Source organism: Mastacembelus armatus, chromosome 11 (assembly GCF_900324485.2).
Source record: "Mastacembelus armatus chromosome 11, fMasArm1.2, whole genome shotgun sequence".
Taxonomy (NCBI): domain Eukaryota; kingdom Metazoa; phylum Chordata; class Actinopteri; order Synbranchiformes; family Mastacembelidae; genus Mastacembelus; species Mastacembelus armatus.
Window position 1 is genome coordinate 21188537 of NC_046643.1, and position 24745 is coordinate 21213281.

The window sequence follows — 24745 nt, forward strand, 5'->3', positions numbered from 1 at the left end:
ATCTTTATTTAAATTCAGACTTTTCAGTCCAGGCTGTGGTGCAGAGAACAGAACTGTTTCCTGAGGGAAAAGTTAAAAAGCTGAAATCTGCTGCACGTTTGGTGTTTGGTGCCGTGTCTGCAGGTGGATGTCGGCCAAGTGACGACGTGGCTGCTCAGAAACCTGACCTCCCTGACGGAGTACACCGTCGGCGTCTTTGCCCTCTATGATGAAGGACAAGCTGAGGCCGTGACCGAGAGCTTCACCACAAGTAGGAACCATATGTCGGTGTTATTAGAATCATTTCAGAGCATTAATCATCAGTCCAGGTGTCAGCTTGTGTTTGTGTGTGCAGAAACCGTCCCAGACCCGCTGGACCTGACGAGCAGTGACATCTCCACCGACAGATTCAGGGTGTCGTGGAAACACCCGGCCTCTGACGTGGTGCTGTACCGACTCATCTGGACGTCCACCGATGGAGGAGACAGCGAGGAGGTGTGTGTGTGTGTGTGTGTGTGTGTGTGTTCATGCTCTTCCAAGCTTTTCCACTCTTCACAAAGTTGATAATCATCTTATCCTGAACAAAACACAGATGCCGTTATCTGTGTATATGTGTGTGTACTGGTCTGAGCCGTACGTGTGTGTGTGTCTGTTCCAGGTTCTGGTGAATGGAAATATTAACACCTACCTGATCACAGGACTCAGCCCGTCCGCAGAGTACGAAGTCGTGCTGGCCGCCATCTACAGCAACGAGGTCGAGAGTGACGAAGTGGTCCTGGTCGAGTCCACGGGTAAATGAGACGTTGGACATGTTTCCAGAACCTGCATGTTTTCTTCCCAGTAAAGTGCCGTGTGCTGGTCTGACTCTGGATCACGTGTCTTCACATCACTGACGTTAAAGATGAGATGATTTAGGATCTTTATCGTTCAGATCAGTTCAATGTTTCTTTATTCATTTTCAGTCGAAAGAACGACCACCGTCGCTACAACCACCACCACCACAGCAGGTAACAGTCCAAACTCCTGCTCTGCCTTTCTGCCTGTCTCTGGTGTGTTTATGGTCCCAGCTGTCTGAAAAATATCAAATATAAAATCTTTGATCGATTTCTAAAAGGAATTTGTGGGTCACTAATCGATCACTAATAGAACTGAAGTTAACTAAAGTGTCTGCAGTCAGGAGCTTTAAGCACAGGAACATTTTGAACAAGATAAAAGCAAAATGTTATAAAACCAGATGATGAAATGATAAAAACATGAATTGAAAATGAAATGAGTTAGTCGCAGCCCTAATGATCTGGTGTAACGAAATGGTTTTAGAAAGGAAACTGATCCTGTGTGTAGAGATAGAAACTAATATGACACTGATATGAATTAAAAACATCTCTGGTCATTTATCTTAAAAACACGACGTGATGTTTCCTCTTTCCGATCCTCCAGCTCCTCGTTTCGGCGTGAAGAACGTCAGGATCGACGAGGAAACCACCTTCAGCGTGCGGGTGTCCTGGCAGCCCGTCGACTCCAGAAACGTCCGACATTATCGGCTGAACTACATCAGCGCCAGGGGCGACCGGGCGGAGGAGACGGTGAGTCAGGCTCGGTTTGTTTTCTCTGAAGACTGAAGGAGGTTTATGGGATTTCATTTGTCCATCGTTGACGACTGGGATTGATTGAGTCTAGAACTTTATCTGTTTTGTTTTGCTGAGATCTCCTATCAATCCAACAGTTTTCCCTTTGGATTCTTTCAGTCCACCTCGCTCCGAACTGCAGATGGTTTCTGTTCCTGTTCCTATTTTTAGTAAATTAGTCAGAAATAAACAGGAAGTTTGTCCGCACTTCTCAGACTCCTGTTTCACATTCACCTCTCCAGCTTCACAGGACGTGAGTCTCACTCATCCTCACTCTTCTCCTAAAGAAGAAAATAATTTGGACACAAAACTGTTGTTGGAGCGAAGTGAATATTTGGATCAGTGGAGGATAAGCAGTGATCTGACAACTTTTCATCAGTTTCGATGCTTTTTCTGGCCAAATCTTGGATCCTGGTTGGAATCCACTGATTGTCTGAGGGATTTAAAGTCTGTGTAGTGACTGCAGCCAAAGCAAAGTTTGGAGTTAGAGGCTCAACCTGGACAGTAAATAATCTGTAGAGCTATAGGAGACGGTGGGAAAGTGATTAGAGGAACAGGAGGAGGTAGGTGCTGAGTTAAACAAGGCCAAACCTTGGAAGTGTCAGTCGTCAACAGAGGAAGGGAGATCATTGATGAAGACGATGATGGCAGGCCTTCAGATTAAAAGTCGTCTGTGGAGAATGAGGTGGGCGGGGGGGATAAAAACATGTGGTTGAAGTTGATGGCAGGGAGGGAGAGAAGAATAATGGTGATGAAAGCAGTGGCAGATCTTCAAAGAATTGGTTTTTGTGAGAGAAAGACAGAGAGTGGCAGCTCTTCCCACTAATGAGCCTCCACAGACACAGAGGAAACAAACACGGATCCAAAAACATGTTGACGTGTGTGTGTGAACATTGTCGTCAGGCAGACGTTAAGATGCTTCATAGATGATGAGTTTCACTGCACTCCTTGTTAAACTTCTTCTTATTGTTATTACAAGACTGACCTGAGAACAAGCTGCATTTCTAAAAGTTGACAAGTCGCTAATTAACACACGAGTATAATTAAATAGAGACTTCACCTGTTTCCATCCAGCCTCCTGGGTGTCACAGGTTTGTCTCAAGCGCAATGCATCCTGGGTGTTGTAGGATCACAGGTCATCAAGAACGTTTGACCCGTTTGACAGATAAAAGGCTGAGCTGGATTGAATGATCATCAGTGGATTAAATACGTGTCTAAGTAGAAATAAGCCCCTGTAGCTTCAGTTTTTTAGTACCCCCGTTGTCCCTAATCTGGATCAGCGTGAGGGGCTAAAGTTAAACTTGAGGACGTCTCATGTGTCTGCAGCTTTTATAACAACATCACAGTCCTGCCATGATCACACGTTGGCTGCTGACATTTGTCAAATCCCAGTGCACACGTGGACCCTCCGACTTCTTCGCTTGTTTTTTTGATGCACAGCTCTGTTGTTGGTGTGTTCAGTATGTTAGTTTAGCACGTGTCAAACACCTCCACAAATCTCCCAGATTTTGTCTACGCTGTGTTGACAGGTGTGTGTTTCTGCTTGTCACACACACACACTGGGAGCTGCCTCGTCCCTGCGGTCGACTCTGGCCACAGGTCCCACATCAGCCTCCTCATCCTGACAGTAAAGAGCCTCCAGCTGCACAACAACGGCCGCTTGCTAAATGAGATCTCTTATCAAAGTGCGAACAGCTGTGGGCTCTGTTTGGCAGCCCGGTCAGGTGATGAGTCACCGAGCGCTCAGTACCTACCATTCAGATGCGTATCTGTGGGGGGACAAATTGGCAGATGTCCTCTGGTGCTTTGTCCAAAGCCAGTTGGAGAGTGCAGCGTGCGGCTGCCAAGGGACCGACAGCAGCCGTTAAAACGGAGGGAGCTCAGGAACCTCACATTTACGCGCCATTGATTTCTGCAGGCAGTTTATCCTCACTGGTGGAATCAGGTCTTGAACTGCTAATGACAAAAGTGGAGATGATGAGGTGGAGGCAGCGTGCCACCAACATCAAATCTGATTCTTTTTCGTTTCAGTTTCAGTGCAGCAGTTTCCTGCTTTTCCAACGTGACTCGTGAAAACATTAAAGCAAAGTCGCAGGGAAGAACAACTTTCTCCAAGAGGAGTTTGTTGTGAAAGTAATAGAAATGTAAAAGTAAGCAGCATGGCGGCTCCTGGCTTTTGGTTCGGACGTTTAACTGCTCTTGTCTTTTCCCAGTGATGGAGCAGTAGGTTGTGATTTGTTCTCTCTCACTGCTTTTATCACTTTTTCTCACTGCCTGAATTGTTTCAACCATCTGGTTCACATCGTTTGGACACTCAGATCACGTTTACCTGAATAAATTTCTGTTGTGGTGCTGCGCAGCTGAAAACATTAAACCTGTCAGGTCTGCAAAATATTCCTGGAGGTTTTAGATTCAGCAGCAGATTCACCAACACGGGTGATGTTAATGAGCAGAGCGCCAAATAAAGTAGACGTCTCCTGCTGCTGAAGGAAAATATTAGTGAACTACATGACGTCGTTTTCTGCAGCCAAACCCTCTTTCGCCTGGTCCGGTGGGCGACGGATGGTTTGAGCCTGGAATCGTCTCTCCAGTTCTCCCCTGGTCCCCCAAACCCAGAGATGTGATGTAGAAGCAGCCTCTTCTTTTCTTCCTCTCGTGTTCTTGATGCCGACCACGTCTGAGGTGAAGAATAGCTGCCACGCTGACAGCAGAGCGTCTGACGGTTAATATCAGCTGCAGTTCCTGCTGCACTGCTGGAAAATCAGCTGCTGAGGTTTTGTTTTGGTCGCACAAATCCCCGATGACCTGTTAATAATTAACAACCCACACAGTTTCACTGTTTAGCACCGAAGCTTTAGTTCACGTGCTCCAAGTCTCCGAGCTCAACACCAAAAGTGTCTGTGTGCTGAGGGAGAGTGAAGCGTGATGAAAAGCCTTGTCCAACAGGAGGTAGAGGAAACAAGGTGCTCTGTACACCTGGGCTTTTCTTCAGGTTCCTCCAGGCAGTGAATGAAACAACATGATGCTAATAGGGTCCCTCATGTTGCAGCTTGACTGGTTTTGGCCTGTTGGCTGGATAATCTTTGCAAATACAGTTGGTGGAGACCAGACCAGAGCGGAGAGGGACTGAAAACTGGACTTAAGTTCATCAGGTGCTCGCTGTGATTCTAAAGTTGTTCTATAAGTGCAGAATATGTAAAAGCCCGTGTGTCTGCAGAAACCAATCAGCAGCAGATCTACAGGCAGATAAATATGGAGCGTAATGGTTATGTGCATTCAGATGGTCGTGTGACTGTCAGACGTCGGGATCCATCATATCCACGGGCGACTCGACTCCTCCGCCATCTGTCCACCGGCAGCTGGGACCCTGAACTCAGCGAAGCTCCATTATTTCCCTGTGCTGCTTCGCTCAGTGTCCAATAAAGCAAAGCTGCCGGGCATCAACAGCAATTCTGCCGTGTACAAACAGAGGCTGGGCTATTATTGCTCTGCAGCGAGACGTTATTCCAGGAGGTGAAAAAGATTTTTTCCTCTGTAGCTTATTGACTCTGCCAAAGAATCATACTCCTGTCTCCAGGTTTTTTCACCATCTGTGGTGCCGACTGCACATCACGACGTGTGAACTGATGTGATGCTTCCATTGATGAGTGTGTGTCACTGATCCTCGAAGGGAAGCTAATTATTCCAAACAAAGAGACATAAAACAAACAGCTTTTTACACTAAATAACCCAAACAGAGAGAAGGTGGTGATCTTTATGGAAATCTCACACTCAGCACTGCACTCTGAGACACACACACACACACACACACACACACACACACACACACACAGAGACCCTCCAGCTGCATGTTCAAAGCTTCTTCAGCAAATAAAGCTCAGTGTCTAACATGGGTCACATGAGAACCCTTGGGCTAAGTGGAACCCCCCCTCTGGTCCAAAGGTGGTTTTGGAAGTGGTTTGTGAAAAGTGTTGACTCCTGTGGTTTGGCTGTCTGGGTGTTTACACAGTCCGCGCATGGGAAGAGGTCCAGCTGGGATGCTTCTGCTGACCCCTGTTAGCAGGGTCCGTCCTGGTCTTTAGTGGGAGACACTTCTTGTAAACGTTCTTGTGGCGCCACTGGGACCTGGATCACCTGGACATGGTCTCATATCAGATACATTTCATGCTCTGTGGTTTCTGTTTAAAATGGTTTTTAGAAACCTTCAGTTCAGGCTTTTCTCCTTCCAAAATCCCTTCCTGTGACTGTTGTGAAGTTTGTTGTTGTCATATTGCTGGTGAGAATACTCACCTCAAACTGACTCCCATCACATGTTCCCTACGCAGTTTCCTTCAGTCCCCATCAGGCTTAATATTCTGTGCCTGGACAGACTCTCTGTCAAAACTAGACCGGGTTTCTGAATCCTATAAATACTTCATGAAACCATGTTTGAATTTACAAAGTGGCTGAGTAAAAAAAAATAGAAAAGCGTAGCTGGAGGTGGCTTCTCCCGACCGTGTGGCTCAGTGACAGTTTAGAGACTTGCTGCCTTTTTCATCAGACTGGGCTGAAATTGATTTGTCAAGGCCCACAGTGTTTGTCGGGCTGACACGTCTGAGAGTGGAGAGTTTGTGGATGGAGCCGAGCTAGACTGTACATGTTCAGAATGAAAACCAGCCTGACGGACGGACAGAGGCAAGGACTGTTTGGAGTAAAAACACTCAGGTTGTTTACATGCAGCCACGTTCATAGATTTCCAACCCCGAACACTGACTGAGGTCTGATTGATGAATGACTGGATGTGTTTTTACCAACGCAGCTCTCACTTTAATGTCGCTGGTTCTTAGGCACAGAAAACACTTTGCATGTTTGACCCCAGAACCTTTTATTGTGAGGACACCACTGGGTGCACCACCGCGCCACCCTCATACTCTTTAATAAAGAGAGATCGAGTCAAAACACAGCTGATCTCTCAGAATGAGAACATGAAGACAAATCATTCAGGTTCTTCTACCTCCTTTAGGTTATTATTCATCGAGAGAACAGGAAATAAATAAATCATCATTAAAAAGACACAGATACAGAAGAAGAATCAGAAAATGAGAAAGAAAAGTGGAGAAAGCAGCAGGAAACAGAAGAAGAAGAAGAAGAGAGGAAGAGAGAAATGGCTGCAGGGTAAATGGCAGTTATCACGTAGGGGTCAGGTCCCACATGAGGATGAGACCTGGACACAGGTCACCTGTGCAGCACCTGAAACCTCAGAGCCTCAGCTCACACTCACCATTTCCTTTTCTCCCATCAGTCCCATGCATCTTCACCCTAACCCTCTGACTCTCAGCAGTGCACTGATGAGATTTGTGTCTTTTACTAAGCAAATAAAAAAGTAGATAAATGTTTCATCGGTGCAGTCAGACCTGAAATGGACCAATGTTTCAAAGTTTGATGTGATAGAAATCTCTGGTGCCAACACTAGTTTTTGTCTCACTGACTGATGATCTTAAACCTCCAGAGGACGGTGCCCGTGGGTCAGAACAGCCTGACTCTGCAGCCGCTGCTGTCAGACACCGAGTACAGAGTCACCATCACTCCTGTTTACCCGGACGGAGACGGACTGACAGTGGCACGGAACGGACGAACGCGTAAGTTTCTCTTCTTATTTACTCAGGTTCCTGTGTCCTGCTGGTTCTGATTGATGTCTCTGATTTTTACAGGTGTGAATGGGACAAACAGGATGTTCTAATGTGTTTGTCCAGGTTAACTCATTCTCCTTTTCGTTTTTCATCCAGGAATCATTTTAATACAAACAACGATTTTTTCAAAAAAAAAAAAGACTTTGAGAGAAAGGAAAAGCAGAAAGTCAAAACTACAAGAAAAGAAAAGACGTTAAATCTTTTATTTATTTGCATTTAGACCAATAGTCCAAGCAGATCTGGTTCTGTGATTTCTGAAGAGTGTCCGACCTCCTCACCTTGTCGATCCAGCCTGTTGTCATCCCCGGTCACATACAGACGCTGAAATGTTCCTTTGCTGCTCGACAAAGCGTTGGTGTGTGACGCTGTGGGGTGAGGACGAGTCGGTCGCTCTGATCTGCAGAGACTCTTACTGGATTTGAGCAGAGACGTTCCTGTCAGGAAGAAATACTTCACTTCCTTTCCTTAACCCTTTTTATGATAAGACTAGAAACAGACGTCTGCCTTCAAATGATGATGATGATGATGATGGTGATGATGATGATGATGGTGTTGAGAATTATTTCTTCAACAGAAAAAGTGGGAAGTATGAATCATAGAAAAACTTATATGATAAGAAGCAGACGAATGAATAGTGTCCTTATAAAAACAGCTTTATTTAGGACTGGGCTCTTGCTGGTTCAGGCTGGTGAGCGTGAAACGCTTCTTCACTGTAGATGAAATTAAGATGAAAGAAGAATTTCCGCCCACTGGTTCTGTCTCCGTCTCAGTCTGAACTTCCATTGCTCTGAAAAACAAACACGGCAGTTTAAGTGGAGCAGAAGCGTGTCGGTAATTCATCTCCTTTAGCGTGTATGAACAGGATGCTGCAGCCAGAGGGGAGTGGAGACGGACTGAAGGGGTGTTTTCCTTTCTGCCACCAAAATAAATGTAATAATTCATGTTTATTAGAAAGTTTAACACCTGGAGAAACAATACGGACACAAACTTATTATCATGATGTTCAAAATCCCTTGAAGGCACAGACTGTCTGTGTGAAGACATGCTAGATAAAGATTTAGAGCTGAAGAACAGCCTGTCACAGGAGCTCACACCAGACAGAAATATGTGAGATGAATTCATTTCTGTGTTGTTTAATGTGGCTGAATGCTGCTGTGAATGCATCAGCGGCGGCTAATGATTTTCTCTGCTGCCAAGTGTATTACAGAAACAAACACTCGACTCTCAGGGCACAGGAAACGCTAAATTCAACTCGTTCATCTTTCCACTCCGTCCCATCATGTCCCCCCTCTGCAGCACATTACACACATTAGCAAACGCTAACAACATTTCTGCTTTTTAAATGGCGGGGCCTCCGACACCGATGATGAATGGTTCCTGTTAGCGAGTGAGGGATGAGATGATCGCCCAGGGAGGAGCGACAGGGAATGCAGAGATGGGGGGGGGTGATTGGCTTTTTTGGAGTGAAGACAGATGATGTGCCAAAGGGAGCCGGTGTAATCTGGGGATGTGAACCCATGAGGGATGGGCTGGACGTGGAGGGAGGCATGACAGGGAATGCAGAGAGGATGATTGGGTTTTTAGCCTTAAATTGAGGACAGATAATCCGACAGAAGAGAATAATTTGGATGTGTGATCCACCGAGAGAGACGTGGCAGAGAATGCAAAGGATGACGGGGTTTAATGTGGCACAAAGGTTGGTGCGGAGTGGACGTATGAGGGATGAGTTGATCTCCGCAGCAGGTGGAGTCAGAAGACGCTTGACTTTCACGGGCTCAGTGTGGAAGGAGACGCTGTGACCTGTTTAATGCAGAGGGATGAGCTGATATCTGGCAGCTGCACAGAGAAAAATGAACATTTGGAGGAGATCTGAATGTGTCAGGGCTGAATAAAGAAGTGAGAATGAAAAGCAAGGACAGGAAAAGTTACTCAAAGAAGTTTAGATGTGTTTTCAAAGACGTTGGTACTTTAGTAAGAGGCAGGCAGAGGCTTTTAAACTGATGAGGGGAACTGGTTGGGATTTTATAGGGGAGAAAATGTTATGAGACAGAATTAAGAGGGTACTGGAGAGGAGAATTCAGCCAATAGTAGAACCTCGGATCCAGGAGGAACAATGTGGTTTTTGTCCCAGTCGTTGAACGCTGGACCAGCTCTATACCCTCTCCAGAGTGCCTTGTAGACTTGGAGGAGGCATTCGACTGTGTCCCCTGTGGCATCCTGTGGGAGGTGTTCTGGGAGTATCTTTGTTAAGGGCTGTCCGGTCTCTGCAGGAGCTTGGTTCGCATTTCAAGCAGTAAGTCAGACCTGTTCCCAGTGCATGTTGGACTCCAGCTGGGCTGCCCTTTGTCACTGGTTCTGTTCATTATTTTTATGGACAGAATTTCTAGGCGCAGCCAGGGGCCAGAGGGAGTCCAGGGGAACCACAGGAGTCCCTCTCTGCTTTTTGCAGATGATGTTGTCCTGTTGGCTCCATTGAGCCAGGACCTTCAGCGTGCACTGGGGCAGATTGCAGCCAAATGTGAAGCGCCTGGGATGAGAATCGGGACCTCCAACTTTGAGGCCATGGTTCTCAACCGGAAAAAGGTGGCTTGCCATCTCCAGGTCGGAGAAGAGATCCTGCCTCAGGTGGAGGAGTTTAAGTATCTCGGGGTCTTGTTCACGAGTGAGAGAAGAACGGAACGGGAGATTGACAGACAAATCGGTGCAGGGAGCGCCTCGGTGTCACCCTGGAAGAGGACGTGACCAGCTTAGACCACTGCCTGTGCAAAAAAAGCAAAAAACAATGGATTATAAATACATGTATTTGTACACGTTGTGGTGATGCCTTCAGGCTCCAAGTTGTAACTGGACACAACAGAAGATGGTCCCATTTGGAAATACTGTTCAACCAGTTGGTTTCTGGAAAGTCTAAATGTGTGAAATGATTTTGTACAGCAAGTTAAAAATCAGAAACTATCTTCAGAGACCTAAAGCTCCTTCACCACGTTTACTGTACACTTCCATTTTCACTGCATCTCCACAGCTGAATCCCAAACCCTGTCTAGGAACCAAAACTGTGACCGTTCTACATGTACAACTTTAGCCACGTTCTTGAAACTGTGAGAAGCTTCTGCTCAGTCTGCAGTTTCTCATTACTGTTAGGACCCAGCAAAGACAGGAGGATGGCAGAAAGTGCTCAGAGGTAATTTTGCCAGCGAGGGCTCAGTGAGAACGATAATGCAGCAGAAAGATGAGCATAATGCTGGGATTTAAACATACGAGGGTGCAGCCCACACTGGGAGAGGGGGAGCAGGGGGGATATGGCTGAAGGCAGAGAGGATGATTGGCTTTTTAATAGTGAAGAGGGAAAATGAGGCAGAAGGGCCGGTGTAATCTGGAGGTTTCAGCTGGAAAATGGGGAGGATTGATACTCGGCGAGGGGCGATGGGGTGTGGAGAGAATGATGGGAGGTTTTTAGGATTTTAAATGTGCAGGGATTTAGACCAGAGGGATCTTCAGAGGAACAGAATGGACTGCAGGCAGGCTAGAGCTGTATGTTTAGTGCTATTAATACCATCCTGCCATTGCTTCTGTCCTAATGATCTGTCCTCTGGATTTAATATGTTTCTGACAGACTCAGGCTTTTACATTTTTCACTCTGCTGACTGTTGAAATTTTATTAAGTGCCATCAAACCTTTATCCTGCTTTGAGTCTCATCACGTGGTTTCTGTTCCCCCACTTTCCACTATGAGAGCACTTTTGAATCACATGACCCTTTAATGCCAAAGTCTATTATTAATAGATTTAGTTTGTTTAGATGATTTGTATCTGTAGCTGTTTCCTGTCTTCTTTCAGTCTGTCTCCTCTTCTCCTCGTGTTTCGTTCACCTTCTTCTGTTTGTTTATGACTTTTCTATCAGTTTCCTCCCGTCTGTTTCTTTTCATCTTCTTGCTTCCTGTCATGGAGGCTGTTGGTGTTTGTCACCTCCTTTTTTTTACTCATCACAGCTGCTGATAAAAACACAATTGGTTCATTACAGCAAATGTGTGACTAATGAAGTTATTTCACACAGACTTATGTAAACACTGATTAGATAAAACCTGTTCCCCCCCCCCCACCCATCCCGCTCAGTGCCTCTGTCGGCTCCTAAGAACCTGCGGGTGTCGGAGGAATGGTACAACCGCTTCAGGATCAGCTGGGACGTCCCGCCTTCACCCACCATGGGCTACAGAGTCGTCTACCAGCCCCTGTCTGGTAATTAACACAGATGAACTGAGTCCACCTCACCCTCAGGACATTGAAACAATCTCTGTCCCTCTGAAGCTACTGATGGTTTCTGATCCTGCTCCTCTGAGCTTCTGACCGTTTGCTCCTCCCTGATGCGTCTTCTCTATTGTCCCAGCCCCAGGATCAGCCCTGGAGACCTTCGTGGGGGAAGACGTGAACACCATGCTGATCCTCAACCTGCTGAGTGGGACAGAATACAGCGTCAAGGTCATCGCCTCCTACACCACCGGGTCCAGCGACGCTCTTTCAGGGAGAGCCAAGACATGTAAGTCCTTCCATCCATCATCTTAGACCCCTTATTCCTTTGCTTCCTCATCACACGCTGCAGAAACACACACGTCACATTATAGCTGCATGAGTCCAAAGCTCCAATATCAACACAGAGACATTTTCAAATCACTTCGTTACACATAACAAACACTAACATCGCTCCAATTCTTCATGTTGAGTTCTGGCTGTTTAAAGGTTTTTGAAGCTCCATGACAGTGTGTCTGTGTTTACAACAGCCAGTCAGACACATCAGAGGGATGTTTTTAGCAGGAGTCCCAGCTAATTACAGAATACGTTCTTAAAACCTCGCCGTGCTCGTCTTCGCTGTAGCTAGAACCACTGATTAAAAGATTTGGATGGATGAATTTTCAATCTGCTCCATTTTTCTGTTAAATGGATATTCCTTCAGCATGAAGAGCGTGTGGATTATCTTGGGACTGTATTAGCATATTTACAGAATAGCAAATAGTAAATACTGTACATGTACCAGCCCCTTTTCTCCAGGGGCCGTTCTCTTTATTTTTAATTTAACAACCAGCAAAACTGTTTCTTTAGGGCATCTGCACCTTTAATTTAATTTTCTGACAGCAAACCAATTTAATTCAATAAATATGTTAGTATTTCATTTATAACGAGTTATTTGCTAAAAGTTTCTGCAGCTATGGAGATTTTGAAAACAGGCGTTTTCTTGTTCCTCCATTGGCATCCAATTTTCATGTTTCGTGTCATAACAAACTTTAATCAAAGCAGTGTTTCTTTGCACTAATACAACAGTAACTTAATTGTTTGGCTGACATTTCCTACCGTGCTGATACAGCTTGTTATGTGTTCCCTCCCTCTGAGTACAAGTGAATAAAACGATCTCCTCTAATCTAATCAGAGCATCAGCCAGACACCTGCAGACGTCAATATCTTCATATCCATCTGACACTCAGTGGCAGCTTCGCCTAATTACCTCCCAGCCCTGGAATGAACTGCAGATGCGATAGATTTAAATAACCTCAGTGGCAACTTCCTGAGGCTCTTTGAGCGACTGACCCGGTTTGATCAATCACTGCTTCTCAAGTACAATCATCTGCAGGAGCCTGGATTTCACTCCGCTGCTTGATAAAGCTGCTTTATCGCAGCCTGTTAGTGAAACAGCCCCTTTTCAGATAAAAGGTCCCTGACTGTCTCCTCGAGGGCCGAAGCCGCCGACACAAACCACGGGTCCTTCTCAAGTGTCCTTCAAGCAGGACACTTGACCTCCACCCTGCCATCTATTCACATTTCTCTCTGGTTAGCGGCTCTCCAGACAAGTGTCAGCTAAATGCCCCAACGTGCTGCTTTAAATGGAGCATATCAATTTGCACCGGAGCCCCAGTTTCCATGGTTTGCATAGTAATTACGCTCTGGACTTGAAGGACGAATTTGGGAAGGAGCGTTAGACAAAGACAAAGAAAGGGGACAAAACCTGAAGAAGATGGAGAGATGGAGTTGAAAAGAGAGAAATATAATATGAGGCCAGTGGGAGCCCAGGAGATGAATGTCAGTATCTGAGTTAATGACACAAAAGCAGATACCCCAACACGTTCAAATAACAAGGTTTGAAACTACAGCGCTGCTTTCACATTCAGTACATACAACCTTTTCCAGTTACTCAGCTATGAGATATGATAATGGCCCGGGGTGGGTGGGGGTGTCGGGGTTGAGCTCCGTGAGCATCAGGCAGGTCTGAGGCGACTCTGCTGGTAAATGGTGGATTCCTGCGTTGGGCTCGGGAGTCACTACCCAAGTGTACGAGCCCAACGATGCTCAGCTCTGGTTCACGAGTTCACGACCATGAGACCGACCGGGGGGGTCGGAGCCAGGGCTGCAGTCATTCTGAACCTGTTACCGGCCTGTCGTGGTGATGAGGTGTGCACTCAGGGAGCCCGAAGGCAAAACAATACAAATTTGCCACAGGCAGAGGCAATAAATCGAAAGCTGCTCTCTGCCTGGTTTGGTCACTATATCAATTCTCAAAGTTTTCTCTTGTGGGAACTTTGAACACTCCAGTTATCAATAACTACTGGGATGATCCACCTCCCACTATGTGCACTATGAAAAAAAAAATCCCTTCACGTCTTCAGACTGAATTGCATCGCACAATAACCATTATGCAGAGATACATTATGCATTATGAGTCCAAAATAATGCAGATTTCCTCTTTTGTCAGAGGGAATTTAAATACACGGTGATGCACAAGGCCACAGCCAACTCACAGAAACATGCATACAAATGTCTCTGAGCCTGGAACAAGTGATGCTTTCAAACATCCGATGATAGAAGTGCATACATAGCATTTGCATAAATAGAGAATGTGTGTGGGTTTGTTTAGACACGTCTGTGTTTGGAAGTGTGGAGCCAAGACAAGATGTCTTTAAATAAGCCCTTAAAATGCACATCGCTGTGTTTGAAGCCAACTGGCCAAGTGGTGTTCGGTCTGTCATCTGGAAATACGATGGCATGTGGTTTCTCTGTCCCTGTGTTGGGGCATTGGTCTTTAAAAATGCCACGGAAACAGAAGAAGCTCAGGGTTAAAGGACAAATTCGACACCTGAACCCTTAAATGACTTTTGCCTGTAAACAGCCTCGTTGAACCGCACAGACAAAACCAGTCATCTCATTCTGCCTGTTCTGTTTCCACAGTGTACCTGGGGGTGACGAACCTGAGCACGTACCAGGTGAGGATGAGCGGCTTGTGCGCCCTGTGGCAGCCTCACCGACACGCCAGCACCTACAGGGTGGTCATCGAGTCTCTGCTGAGTGAGTACACAAACAAAAGCACAAGAGCGTAAAGTATCACACAGGTGTCGCCATTTAACGTCCACCCTTGGACGTTTGCTGCTCATTTAACTGGATTTCTAACTACGAGCTTCCTGCGATACATGGAAATAAATGCACAGACCAGTGTCGCAGACCACCTGAACCTTCTGCAAACACAGCATGTGTGACATATGTCTGCTGATTCTGGGGTGATGGACTAGTCTGTTCCTTGAAGAAAAGCCCGTTGACTACGAGTCTGTTGTTGTTGTTTATTGTTGTTTTAATGGACTCGCTGCAACACGGAGATAATAAAGATCAACTAAGACATTTATGGGAGGAAGACGTATGCAAATGCAGAATAACACACACAGATATTCACTCCTCTCTGGGTTATGGGCTGGATTCTAAGGTTATTTAATGTAACCGCAGACCACTGCTGCTACATCAGCTGGAGAGGAGGATGCATTATACTGATTTTTCCCATCAAGCTCCTACGCTGCATTTCTGCCTTGACAGGAACCGGGGGGCTCATTCATACTCAGATGCTTTCATTAGTGGGAGTTTCAACATGCAGTGCAGAGAGAGCGAGCGTCCAACTCTCTGAGCAGCACGAGATGACAAAGATGTTGTTGTGCACCAGCAGAGACGCTCCGACAGTCGTAAAGACACTGAGCTGCTCTGTGCCGCGAACGGATCGGGTGACATTTACATTTGCTGCGTGAGGTAAAATCAGGAAATAACAAACAAAAGGTCGGGAGTGTGGCTGCCGAGGGTGTTGGGGCGAGATGTTCTCGTTACAGGAATGACAGTAATTATTCTTTGTTGTGTCTGTTTTGAGCTTTGAGGAGGAAATAACAGGAATATAGCACGAAGTTTAGGATGCACCTGCAGCCTGATCTCTGATTGGAAGAATAAAAAGAAAACAAGTGCTTGGGTTTGAAGTAAAGTGTGTGTGTGTGTGTGTGTGTGTGTGTGTGTGTGTGTGTCACAGCAGATGTAAATAATCAATCCTAAGTTATTTATGAAACATTTTCCTCAGTGGCGTCTCTGGCTGTATTTTACAGAGTTAAATCCTGCTGGATGCTTTAAGATCAGCAGCTTCTGATAGAAAGAGCAGACAGATCAGTGAGACGATAATCTTTTAACTCAACTGTCAAATCGACCAGGCTGTCTGTGAAATATAAAAAGGTTCAGAAGAAACTACCTACACAACTACATTAAACACAATTAAATCCATGTTTAATGTCTTCAAATTACCTTCCGAGTCCTTTATTAAACTTTTTATCACATTTATTTTTATTTGATATATCCATTACCTTCTTGGGCCGTGGAAAACGAGTCACCTCCACAAACAACCTTGCAGTTATTAAAGTTTTTGATTCTCCACAGCCACCAGGCTCAGAGCCAGCAGATATAATGTGAGAACACACACCAGAATAACATGAAACAGATGGTGAGAGTCCGATTTGATCGCACATGCCCACTATTCTATCCCACCTCAAAGGTAAGATTGACGTTTAATACAACCATCATCCACCAAATAGGAAAGTAATGGCTGTTATTCATCACCTTTAGGCCTCCAGCAACAACACTGCCTTCATTAACGTCACATAAAAGGCACATTTTATTGCAGTTCCCTTAAATTTCTTCAGAGAGCTCTGCAGTATTGGTTCTCTCAACATACAATAGAGCTAAATGAGGATTTATGTTCCCACAGCCAGTAAATAATTACGGTAAATTAGCCTCCTGCAGGAGCAGGAAAATGATGTTGTCCTGTGGGAATAAAGAGCTCAATGGAAAATACTGAGCACAGACGATAAAGTGGAGTTTCCTCACTTGTGTTGTGAGACAGAAAAGTATTACTGAGTCATTTAGAGTGAAAAGACATCAAACCATCATCTCTGCACAAAACAGTTCAGTCCCACACACATTGAAGTTACCAGGTATCAGAATAATAAACATCAACCTTCACTAATTAGAGAAAACAATCCTTCATATATTTTTATCTTGTGATTAAACCTGTTTTTATATTATGATCATGTAAGTGAAACTAAACTGTGACCTGTGTGTTTCCACAGTGAGCTCAGAAGACATTTAGGGGATTGGGCAGCACAGTGCAGCTGTTAAAACATACTTGTCTTTCTCTCCCACGTAAAGTGAAGTGAATAGATTCTTGTAAGCCCAACTTTACTATTCATTTATTCATTCATTGATTTACCCACTTTATTTACTTTAAAATCCCACAAACTGGGTTTTATCTGTACTGATATTCACATGTTTAATTAGCAGGTCTATATAAGCACATGTCACAGGCTCACCTGGTCACAAACCTACAACTAAAATGCATAAACAGGTAAAATATCTTTAGCTTTGCAACAGGTTCTTCAGTATATGCATATATGCTCTAGGACCTGAATATATTCAGAACTCGTCCATCTTCCATCCTGCACCTGTAAATAGATGCATTTTGTCCAACACACCTGTACAGTGGTCAAACAAGTCATTTCATATTGGACTTGGCACGGTGCTGCGGGTCATTAAAATGTCCCACCTGTCCTCTCTGATGAAGCCGTAGAAATAAATGTGGGGGATTTAACATATTGCCAGTAGACCTTGACCACCAGCATGAAGCGAACGAAAGCAGCAAAACACATGTTGATTATTTCACTAATTGGATCTGGTCTGAATGTTAAAAGTTTAATTTTACAAACAAACAGCTCGTCCTGCAGGAGAAGTTTAAATCAGAGAAACAGCCGGACGATAAACAGGAAGTAAGGAGAGCCTGTCAGTCGGTAAACGCTCATACATTTAACGTTAATCGCCACTTTTAGAAAATACAGAGGGAGCTGACGATAACCTCTGTCATCAGTGAACCTAGTGAAGATGGAGGTCACCTTAATGCCTCACACCTGTGTGTCGGCTCTGTGAGCTAATGACACATTTAGCACATTATGCAGCAAACGAGATGTTCAGCTGTTCGCTTTAAAAGCCTGAAACGCATTAGCACATCTGTCCTAGCGCTTATTTTACACCATCTGCCTGTGTCTGCTCTGACATGCACCTTCCTGATCCAGCCTGAGACAGTCCACTGAGTCCAGACAGTCCACTGAGTCCAGACAGTCCACTGAGCCGACTCATCGCATCTCTGACACCACTTCTTATATTTAAATACTTCCAGGCCACAAATCAAATATATCACTTCTCATTACCAAGTGATGGTGTCAGGTAAACGTACGGCAGTAAAAGTAGTTTAGTAGTTTGAGGTTTAAAGTAGTTTAAAATAGAAATACTCACAAAAACACACCCACGCTGGGTAAAAGAAAAACAGTGAATCCCTTCAATCACCTTAAGAACGATTGTTTTCTCAGTGTTCTGGTAAGAAAGGGAAATAAAAAACGAAATATATGACACAGATTAATAATATTCTTGTGTAACGTGGTCGCTGTGTGTGTTTTGATCCAAAGATTTGTGTACTCACTGTACACAGACTTCAACTATACATATAGTTTTTGTACTTTTAGATGTTTCAGATAAATGTGAGGAGTGATTTCATGTTAAACTAAGTTTGTCATGCAGTGCTGGACTTGGTCTTGGTCTTGGTCTTAGCTGAACAAAATCCATAATGTGGCTGATAAACATCAGAAGCTACAGGGAGAGTTTGACCGTGAGACGAGGTAATCTTTGTGTTTTTACTTCAGATGGTCAGAAGCAGGAGACCAAGCTGGGTGGAGGGGCCAGTAGACACTGCTTCAACAACCTGAACCCCAACACACAGTACAAGGTCAGTGTCTATGCTCAGCTGCAGGACGGGACTGAAGGACCTGCAGTCACAGTTACTGAGAAGACATGTAAGTACACACACACACACACACACACACACACACACACACACACACACACACACTAAAATTTAAAGGTGCTTGTTAGTTTGAGACTTTGCACGATCAGTTTCCACCATGAAATTTAAATGAGCACAGACTAGAGAAGTGATTCAGCTCACACATAAATAGAGCAGCCAGTGCAGTCATAAAACGGTGCCTCATTGTATATTCTGAAATTATTTATTCGTTCTGATTCAAAACAGACAATTGACCGAGGACAGTGAGTGTTTGTGCAGTTTGGTGCTTGTTAAAGTCTGAGGCACAGACAGACCTGTCAGTCATCTGTCATAGAGCCGTACCTATGATCTGTCTCAAGCTGATTTATCCAGACCACAGTGAGAGGACTGAAAACGGTGGGATGGTGCCCGTGGATGTGTCATACCAACAATAAAGCAGAAACATTACCGCAGACTGACCGCACCGTCTTTGACATGAAACACCTTTTACCCTGAGAGCTGAATCCTCTTCCCTCCTTTCAGTCTCTTTGTCCTTTATTTCCACTGAGCCAGTGTGCAGTCGAACCTTCAAATGGAGTTTTTAAGGTTTATTTCTGCTGTTGGAAATCAGGTTTGCACCAATAGTTGATTGTTCACTTTAACGTTATAGCTGCTAACATAATTTGCTGCCTTTGTGTGTAACTAACAAAGCAAGAACTTAACTCAGCAGGAGACAGAAATTTACATTTGTGTTTTAAAGATTTTCATTGTTTTGTCATCCGCTGGCAGGCAGCTCTTTGTTTCACTGCACATCAGTATGCAGCATTTAACCACGTAAACATCACACCTACAGCGTCACGCTTTAGTGGGAGTTATTATGTTTCCGCATAGTTTTGCATTCGAAGGTGTTCACTGATTTGTAAAGTCTCCACTGGCAGACAATTACGAGGTGCGTTACCTTTGAGGGATTTAGAGTCCCTGCGAGTTCCTCTCTGTATTGTAGCGAGGTGAATGACACGAGGACAAAGAAAACAGGGAGGGTACAGGAAGTGAGAGAGGAGTTCTGCAGGAGACGAACAGAGGAACTGAAGGCTGGACACAGACATAATCACTGCGATATAATAAAGAAGGAAGATTTTCCTCCCAGGTCCTTGTTTGCTTGATGCTGCTCCCCTCTGTACTGTAGCTCTGCAGAGCATCCACAGTGATTTATTGCTTTGTTTTGATGCAAATGAAAGCCTGAGCCTTATCCCCAAATGACTATCTTCATCGCTGCAGGCAGCCGCTACCCAACGCTCCCTACCTGCCATCACGAGTAATTCACAACCTCAGGTAGATTTACTGTCTAAATGGCACTGAGCGAATAAACCCTGAGTGCTTCAGAGGGCGAAGCCGCTTTATCTTGTTTTTCTCCCCCCCCCCACCCACAAAGAATAAAGGTGTAGAGGTGAAAGCAGATAGAGCTAGAGAGAGATTCAGCCCCTGACTGATGCTGTCATCAAATTACCAAATTATAGAGGGGCTGGAGCCCCAGAGCTGAGTGCAGTGCTTTACCCAGGCTGGATGTGATGTATGGACCATGTGAGCTGTGGCTTCGTCTCCAGCTGGTTTTTGGTCTTTACTGTTTCTGTCTTAGGGGAACTTTAATTCCAGGGGGACGCAGCCTGTGCTGGTTGATTTATGATGAATGTGGCTATAATAGCAGGTTTTCATGTCGTACGTGTGTGTGTGTGTGTGTGTGTGTGTGTGTGTGTGTGTGTGGGTGTGCCTTGTTTATTCTGACTGTGCAGTACCCGTCCCAACCCCAGCACCAACCAAGCCCCCTACCACCACCCCGCTACCCACAATCCCCCCTGCCAAGGAAGGTAAGAGATAATTTTACATTCATTTATTGTTGTTGTTGTTGACATGCTGATCTTAATGATCTACTTTTACCAACGTTTACAATATAAGGACATTATTTTAATTCATGTCAGGATTAAGTTGCAGTCACTAGAGGTATAGAAGAGTTTAATGTTTACTGATTTGTTGTAATTTTATATTCAGGCATGAAAACAGGCTGAAAAAATCTGCATAGGGTGAATAAACGAACGACAAGGTTCAGTTTCATTTATCTCACACACACACACACACACACACACACACACACACAAGATTTAAGACATAATTACAGAGATAAATCTGCAGCTCTGAAAACAAAGGCCACTTAAGGTGCGAACTTTGTGGCTTGGCTCTACAGGAACTGTCATCTCCACAGTCACATCCTTCACACGTGTGTCACCACAGAATCAGCAGTTTTATCTTGAAAACACTGTCGAGTTATTTTGGATCTGAGCGCAGAGAAAAACACCATCAGCTGTGTGTGTGTTTGTACCGAGCTGCACATGCATTTGCCTTTTTCCAGTTATTTCTTCTTAGTGTCGTTATGTGTTTAGGTTTATCTGAGCTTTAAAAGCAGCTTCAACCCTTTAGCATCACAGCTTTAGTCTCTGTCTCTCTGAAGATGCTAATAACTGGACTTAAAGAGGAGAGATGTGAAAATCTACAGTCTTTCTTCTCTTTTCACGACTTAGTCCCTCCATCTCATATTTGCCAGAGCCTGTGGACTAATGAGGTTTTATCGTAACAGCAGAGCGTGGAACCAAACTGAGAACTTGAATCAATCCATACCGGCCCTTCTGCCCTCAGGAGCCGTAATTAATGCCATGTGCAGGGTGGGCTTTTATTGTTCAAGAACATTAGTCTTGCTGTGGTTTATCAAGTAGATGTTTGCCGTGAACAAAGAGCGGATGAGTGCGGATCAATGGGCCACCAGCTGACCCTTCGATGTGATTTTCTAAGATGAGAAATTGGTGGAGCTGCGAGCGACAGAGGCAGCTCTGTGTTTTGCATTTAATGAGCTGGAATCGTTTAGAAGTCGCAACCTCTTCAAGTCTAATCGATCAAAGTTTTACTTCACTCAAAAGCTGATTTTCTGTTATTTCTCAGTCGTCATCCGTAATAATTAAATAGTTTGCTTCTTTTGTTTGTGCTGGAAGAGAAATGAAGGCAGAGTTTTTAAAACTAGAGACAAATAAAACAAAGAAAACAGCAAAAGGAATCAGAAATACACGAAATCCTCTCAAATAAAAGAGCAGCCAACCGGCACATCATCAAATTGTTGCTTCCACAATATTCCTCTCCGCACGCTGAACCACCGACCCCTGAACGATCCAAAATCAATGTCTGTAACACTCTTAATATTTGTATTCAGAGATGCTCAGTTTGCCTCAGATGAAATGAACAAACATGAGATTTCTCTGCCTCAGTCTTTCTTCCTCGTTCCTTTGGTGTTTTCCTCTAACATGCACTGACATTTCAGTGATTTCACTGGGGAATATAAGCTAAAATATCCACACTGCTATAAAAGGGACACGAGATAATGAAGAAAACAGATTTGTAAATAAATCACTGCGTTTGCTGTCCGTCCTGTTTTCAAACGGCCTCTGAATGCAGATGAGGACAGGAAGCTGCCAGGTGTTTCCTTCACACGCTGCTATTTCCTCCTCACCTGTCTTTCCTCCCCTCTGTCCAGTCTGTAAGGCAGCCAGAGCCGACCTGGTCTTCCTGGTGGATGGTTCCTGGAGCATTGGTGATGACAACTTCCTGAAGATAATCCGTTTCTTGTACAGCACCACCGGAGCTCTGGACCGGATCGGCCCGGACGGCACACAGGTACCACCGAGTCGGTCAGGATGTCGCCCTCGACTGCTGTTTTATTTAGTTTTGTCTCATCACTGCTCGTGAAACTGTGCAGACATACGACTCAACAACCAGAGATGGGGCTTGATTTTCCTTTGGGAACATGGCAAAGCTGCACTTTGCCAGGAAAATTGGGTTTTCCTGAGGCACGTACTTGGCCTCATTCTGTATTTTGGTGACTTGCCTGCTCTGCCTCAGCAGAAGAGACGGAGTAAGAAGAGAGGGTGACAGTAGTAGTCCCCTGAGTACTGCAGTATTGACTGTGTTTTGTTCTCTAAATAGCACACGCCACAACTGTACGCTCATGATATAACCGGTGGAACCACATCTACAAGGACTCACTTCGTGTTTCTGCATGAATCTGAATTGTTCTGATTTTTATTTCAGAAAGTCAAATATTTGTTGTGTATTTGGTGTCAGTAACAACGGTCCAAAGCCTGAGTTCATTTAAAGTTGATTTAAAAGATTTTAAAAGATTTATTCTTCTCTCTAACTTTGAACTAACTTCACTGTCACCTCTAAAATCACTCACAGCTGCAGCACAAAGCCACTTTCTAGGACAAACTAACACACACTGTGTTATCCTAACACTCATTTACATACGATCAGTATTCCTCCTGTGCGTCCCAGGTGGTCCAAACCCAGTTGAGTCCTACAGTCGTCTGAGTCCAGCACTGTTACAATCAGCTCCGCCAAGCTGCTCCCATTTATGTTTTTGTTTTGTAAAAATGAAGGATGTTCCTGCTCCCAGGTGGCCAATTCGCCAAGAGAGCAACTCTTCTTCTTGGTTTGTTTCTGTGTTGTCACTGTTTCCCTTTTCAGTTCAGTCACAGCCCCGTTGATTTTGGATCTGCCCCTTTATTTTACTGTTATTGTTTGTACTTTAGGTGAAAATCTGTATTTATTTCCTCATTGTGAAACTCTGCTGTTATGGCTCTGTCACTGATTGGCCGTGCTCCTGTTGGACAGGTGGCCATCGCCCAGTTCAGCGACGACGCTCGGACCGAGTTCAAGCTGAACTCGTACAGAGACAAGGAGCAGCTGCTGGATGCCATCAACAGGATTTCCTACAAGGGAGGAAACACCAAGACAGGTGAGAGCTGGAAGGGAAAAACACCGCATGAAGAAGAAAACGCATCTTTGAACGATGGCTGGACTGGTTATTGCAGTCTGGTGGAATATCAGGAATCGTATGAGAGATGTCAGATTTGAAACTGCAGCAGATAGAATCCAAAGGTTCCCCAGGAGAAATCATCTCTAGAGCTCTGATCAACACCCGTGTGAGGAAAGAGTGTAGTAGTATCAATACTTATTAAAGAGCAAAGAAACATGCATGAACTCCCAATGCAATTTGTGTTTACACCTACAATCCTGTACGGGCGCACAGAGGCCAGTATTTTCTGAAGAGAGGAAGTCAGTGGGGAAGCAGTGGGAGGTGCAGTCATTAATCAGCCTTTACAAAGCGGTGCAGCCAGTTTGTCCTGCAGGGACCAGACTGCAGAAAACAAATTTGTACCAGTGTCACTGCTGAGGAAGAGTTCTGCCACCGCTAATGTTACACTGTGAAACACTGACCCTGCTTTAAATCAGGAAGTAACACTTTGGGACTTTAAGAGCGTTCAGTCATCTCAGTCTGCAAACTGCAATTATGAATATCCTGGTGTCCCCACAGGCCTGGAGAGGACTCGATCACCGGATCTGTATTTAAAATACCTGCATGGTGCAAGTGATTTGATACCAACCAGCAGGGCAGTGGTTATTTCTGCTGTGTTCACTATGCAGAAGTCGTGTTTTTTTTTAAATATTCTCATTGCATGTTTTATTTTTTCTGTTAATAGTATGTCATGGAATAGATCAAACCCAATGATATAAACCAGAGAAAACCTGCACATCTTAAGAAGCTGCAACCACAGAATCACTTGCAGTTTTGCTTAATGAATAAATTAAATGACCTTAATTCATTTCTCATTCCTACACTAGAGACATTTGTGCCAGTGTTTTATCTAAATCCCAAGATCTTCATTGTTCTGATGCTAAAGCTACATTAGGATGTTTCCAGGTGTTGGTGGTTCCTTTTATTCACTGTTCACATCCCAGACCAGACCAGTATCATCTGTACCAGTCCAAAAATGCCCCCTGAAGTTAAAACTAGTAGTCTGGGATTTCAGCTGGTCCTGTACTACCACTGGTCCTGGATGTGGATCTGGCCCCTGACTGAAGGTGGACAGATCTGTTGTTGTTCTTGCTGTTGGGCCTGTGGCGTCTCTGCTGGGAGCTTCTTCTGACCAGTGTGTTTTCCATCACTTGTTGCACTAAGTGTTAAATTATTTCCTCAGGTTTTCATCCCGTAATGACAAACAGCAGCTAATTCGTGCAAAACCTGAAATTCATCTATCAAACCTCTGCAGTGACTCGTCACAGGTTTGGCTTCGTGCCGCGGAGGGAACAGCAGCTGCCAAACGGAGGACAAACATTTTCCACTGCAGCAGCAGCTTCGCTGACTACAAAGGTCACTGCTGAGTGGAGTTCACACTCGGCCATTTAACTGGCACCAAATCAAGCTGCTACAGCCCCTCAACAGCACTTAGAA

The 24745-nt window shown here is 44.7% G+C and overlaps 1 protein-coding gene across 1 annotated transcript in view; it reads left to right on the forward strand.

The window, feature by feature from the left end:
* col14a1b (collagen, type XIV, alpha 1b) overlaps positions 1–24745 on the forward strand; it is a 103139-nt gene that overhangs the window by 40906 nt on the left and 37488 nt on the right. Inside the window, 13 exon segments of the mRNA XM_026300943.1 lie at positions 124–250; positions 335–474; positions 638–770; positions 942–986; positions 1417–1562; positions 7093–7222; positions 11385–11507; positions 11656–11805; positions 14481–14597; positions 18296–18445; positions 20205–20279; positions 21989–22128; positions 23125–23248. Of these exon segments, the coding sequence (XP_026156728.1) occupies positions 124–250; positions 335–474; positions 638–770; positions 942–986; positions 1417–1562; positions 7093–7222; positions 11385–11507; positions 11656–11805; positions 14481–14597; positions 18296–18445; positions 20205–20279; positions 21989–22128; positions 23125–23248 (1600 nt within the window).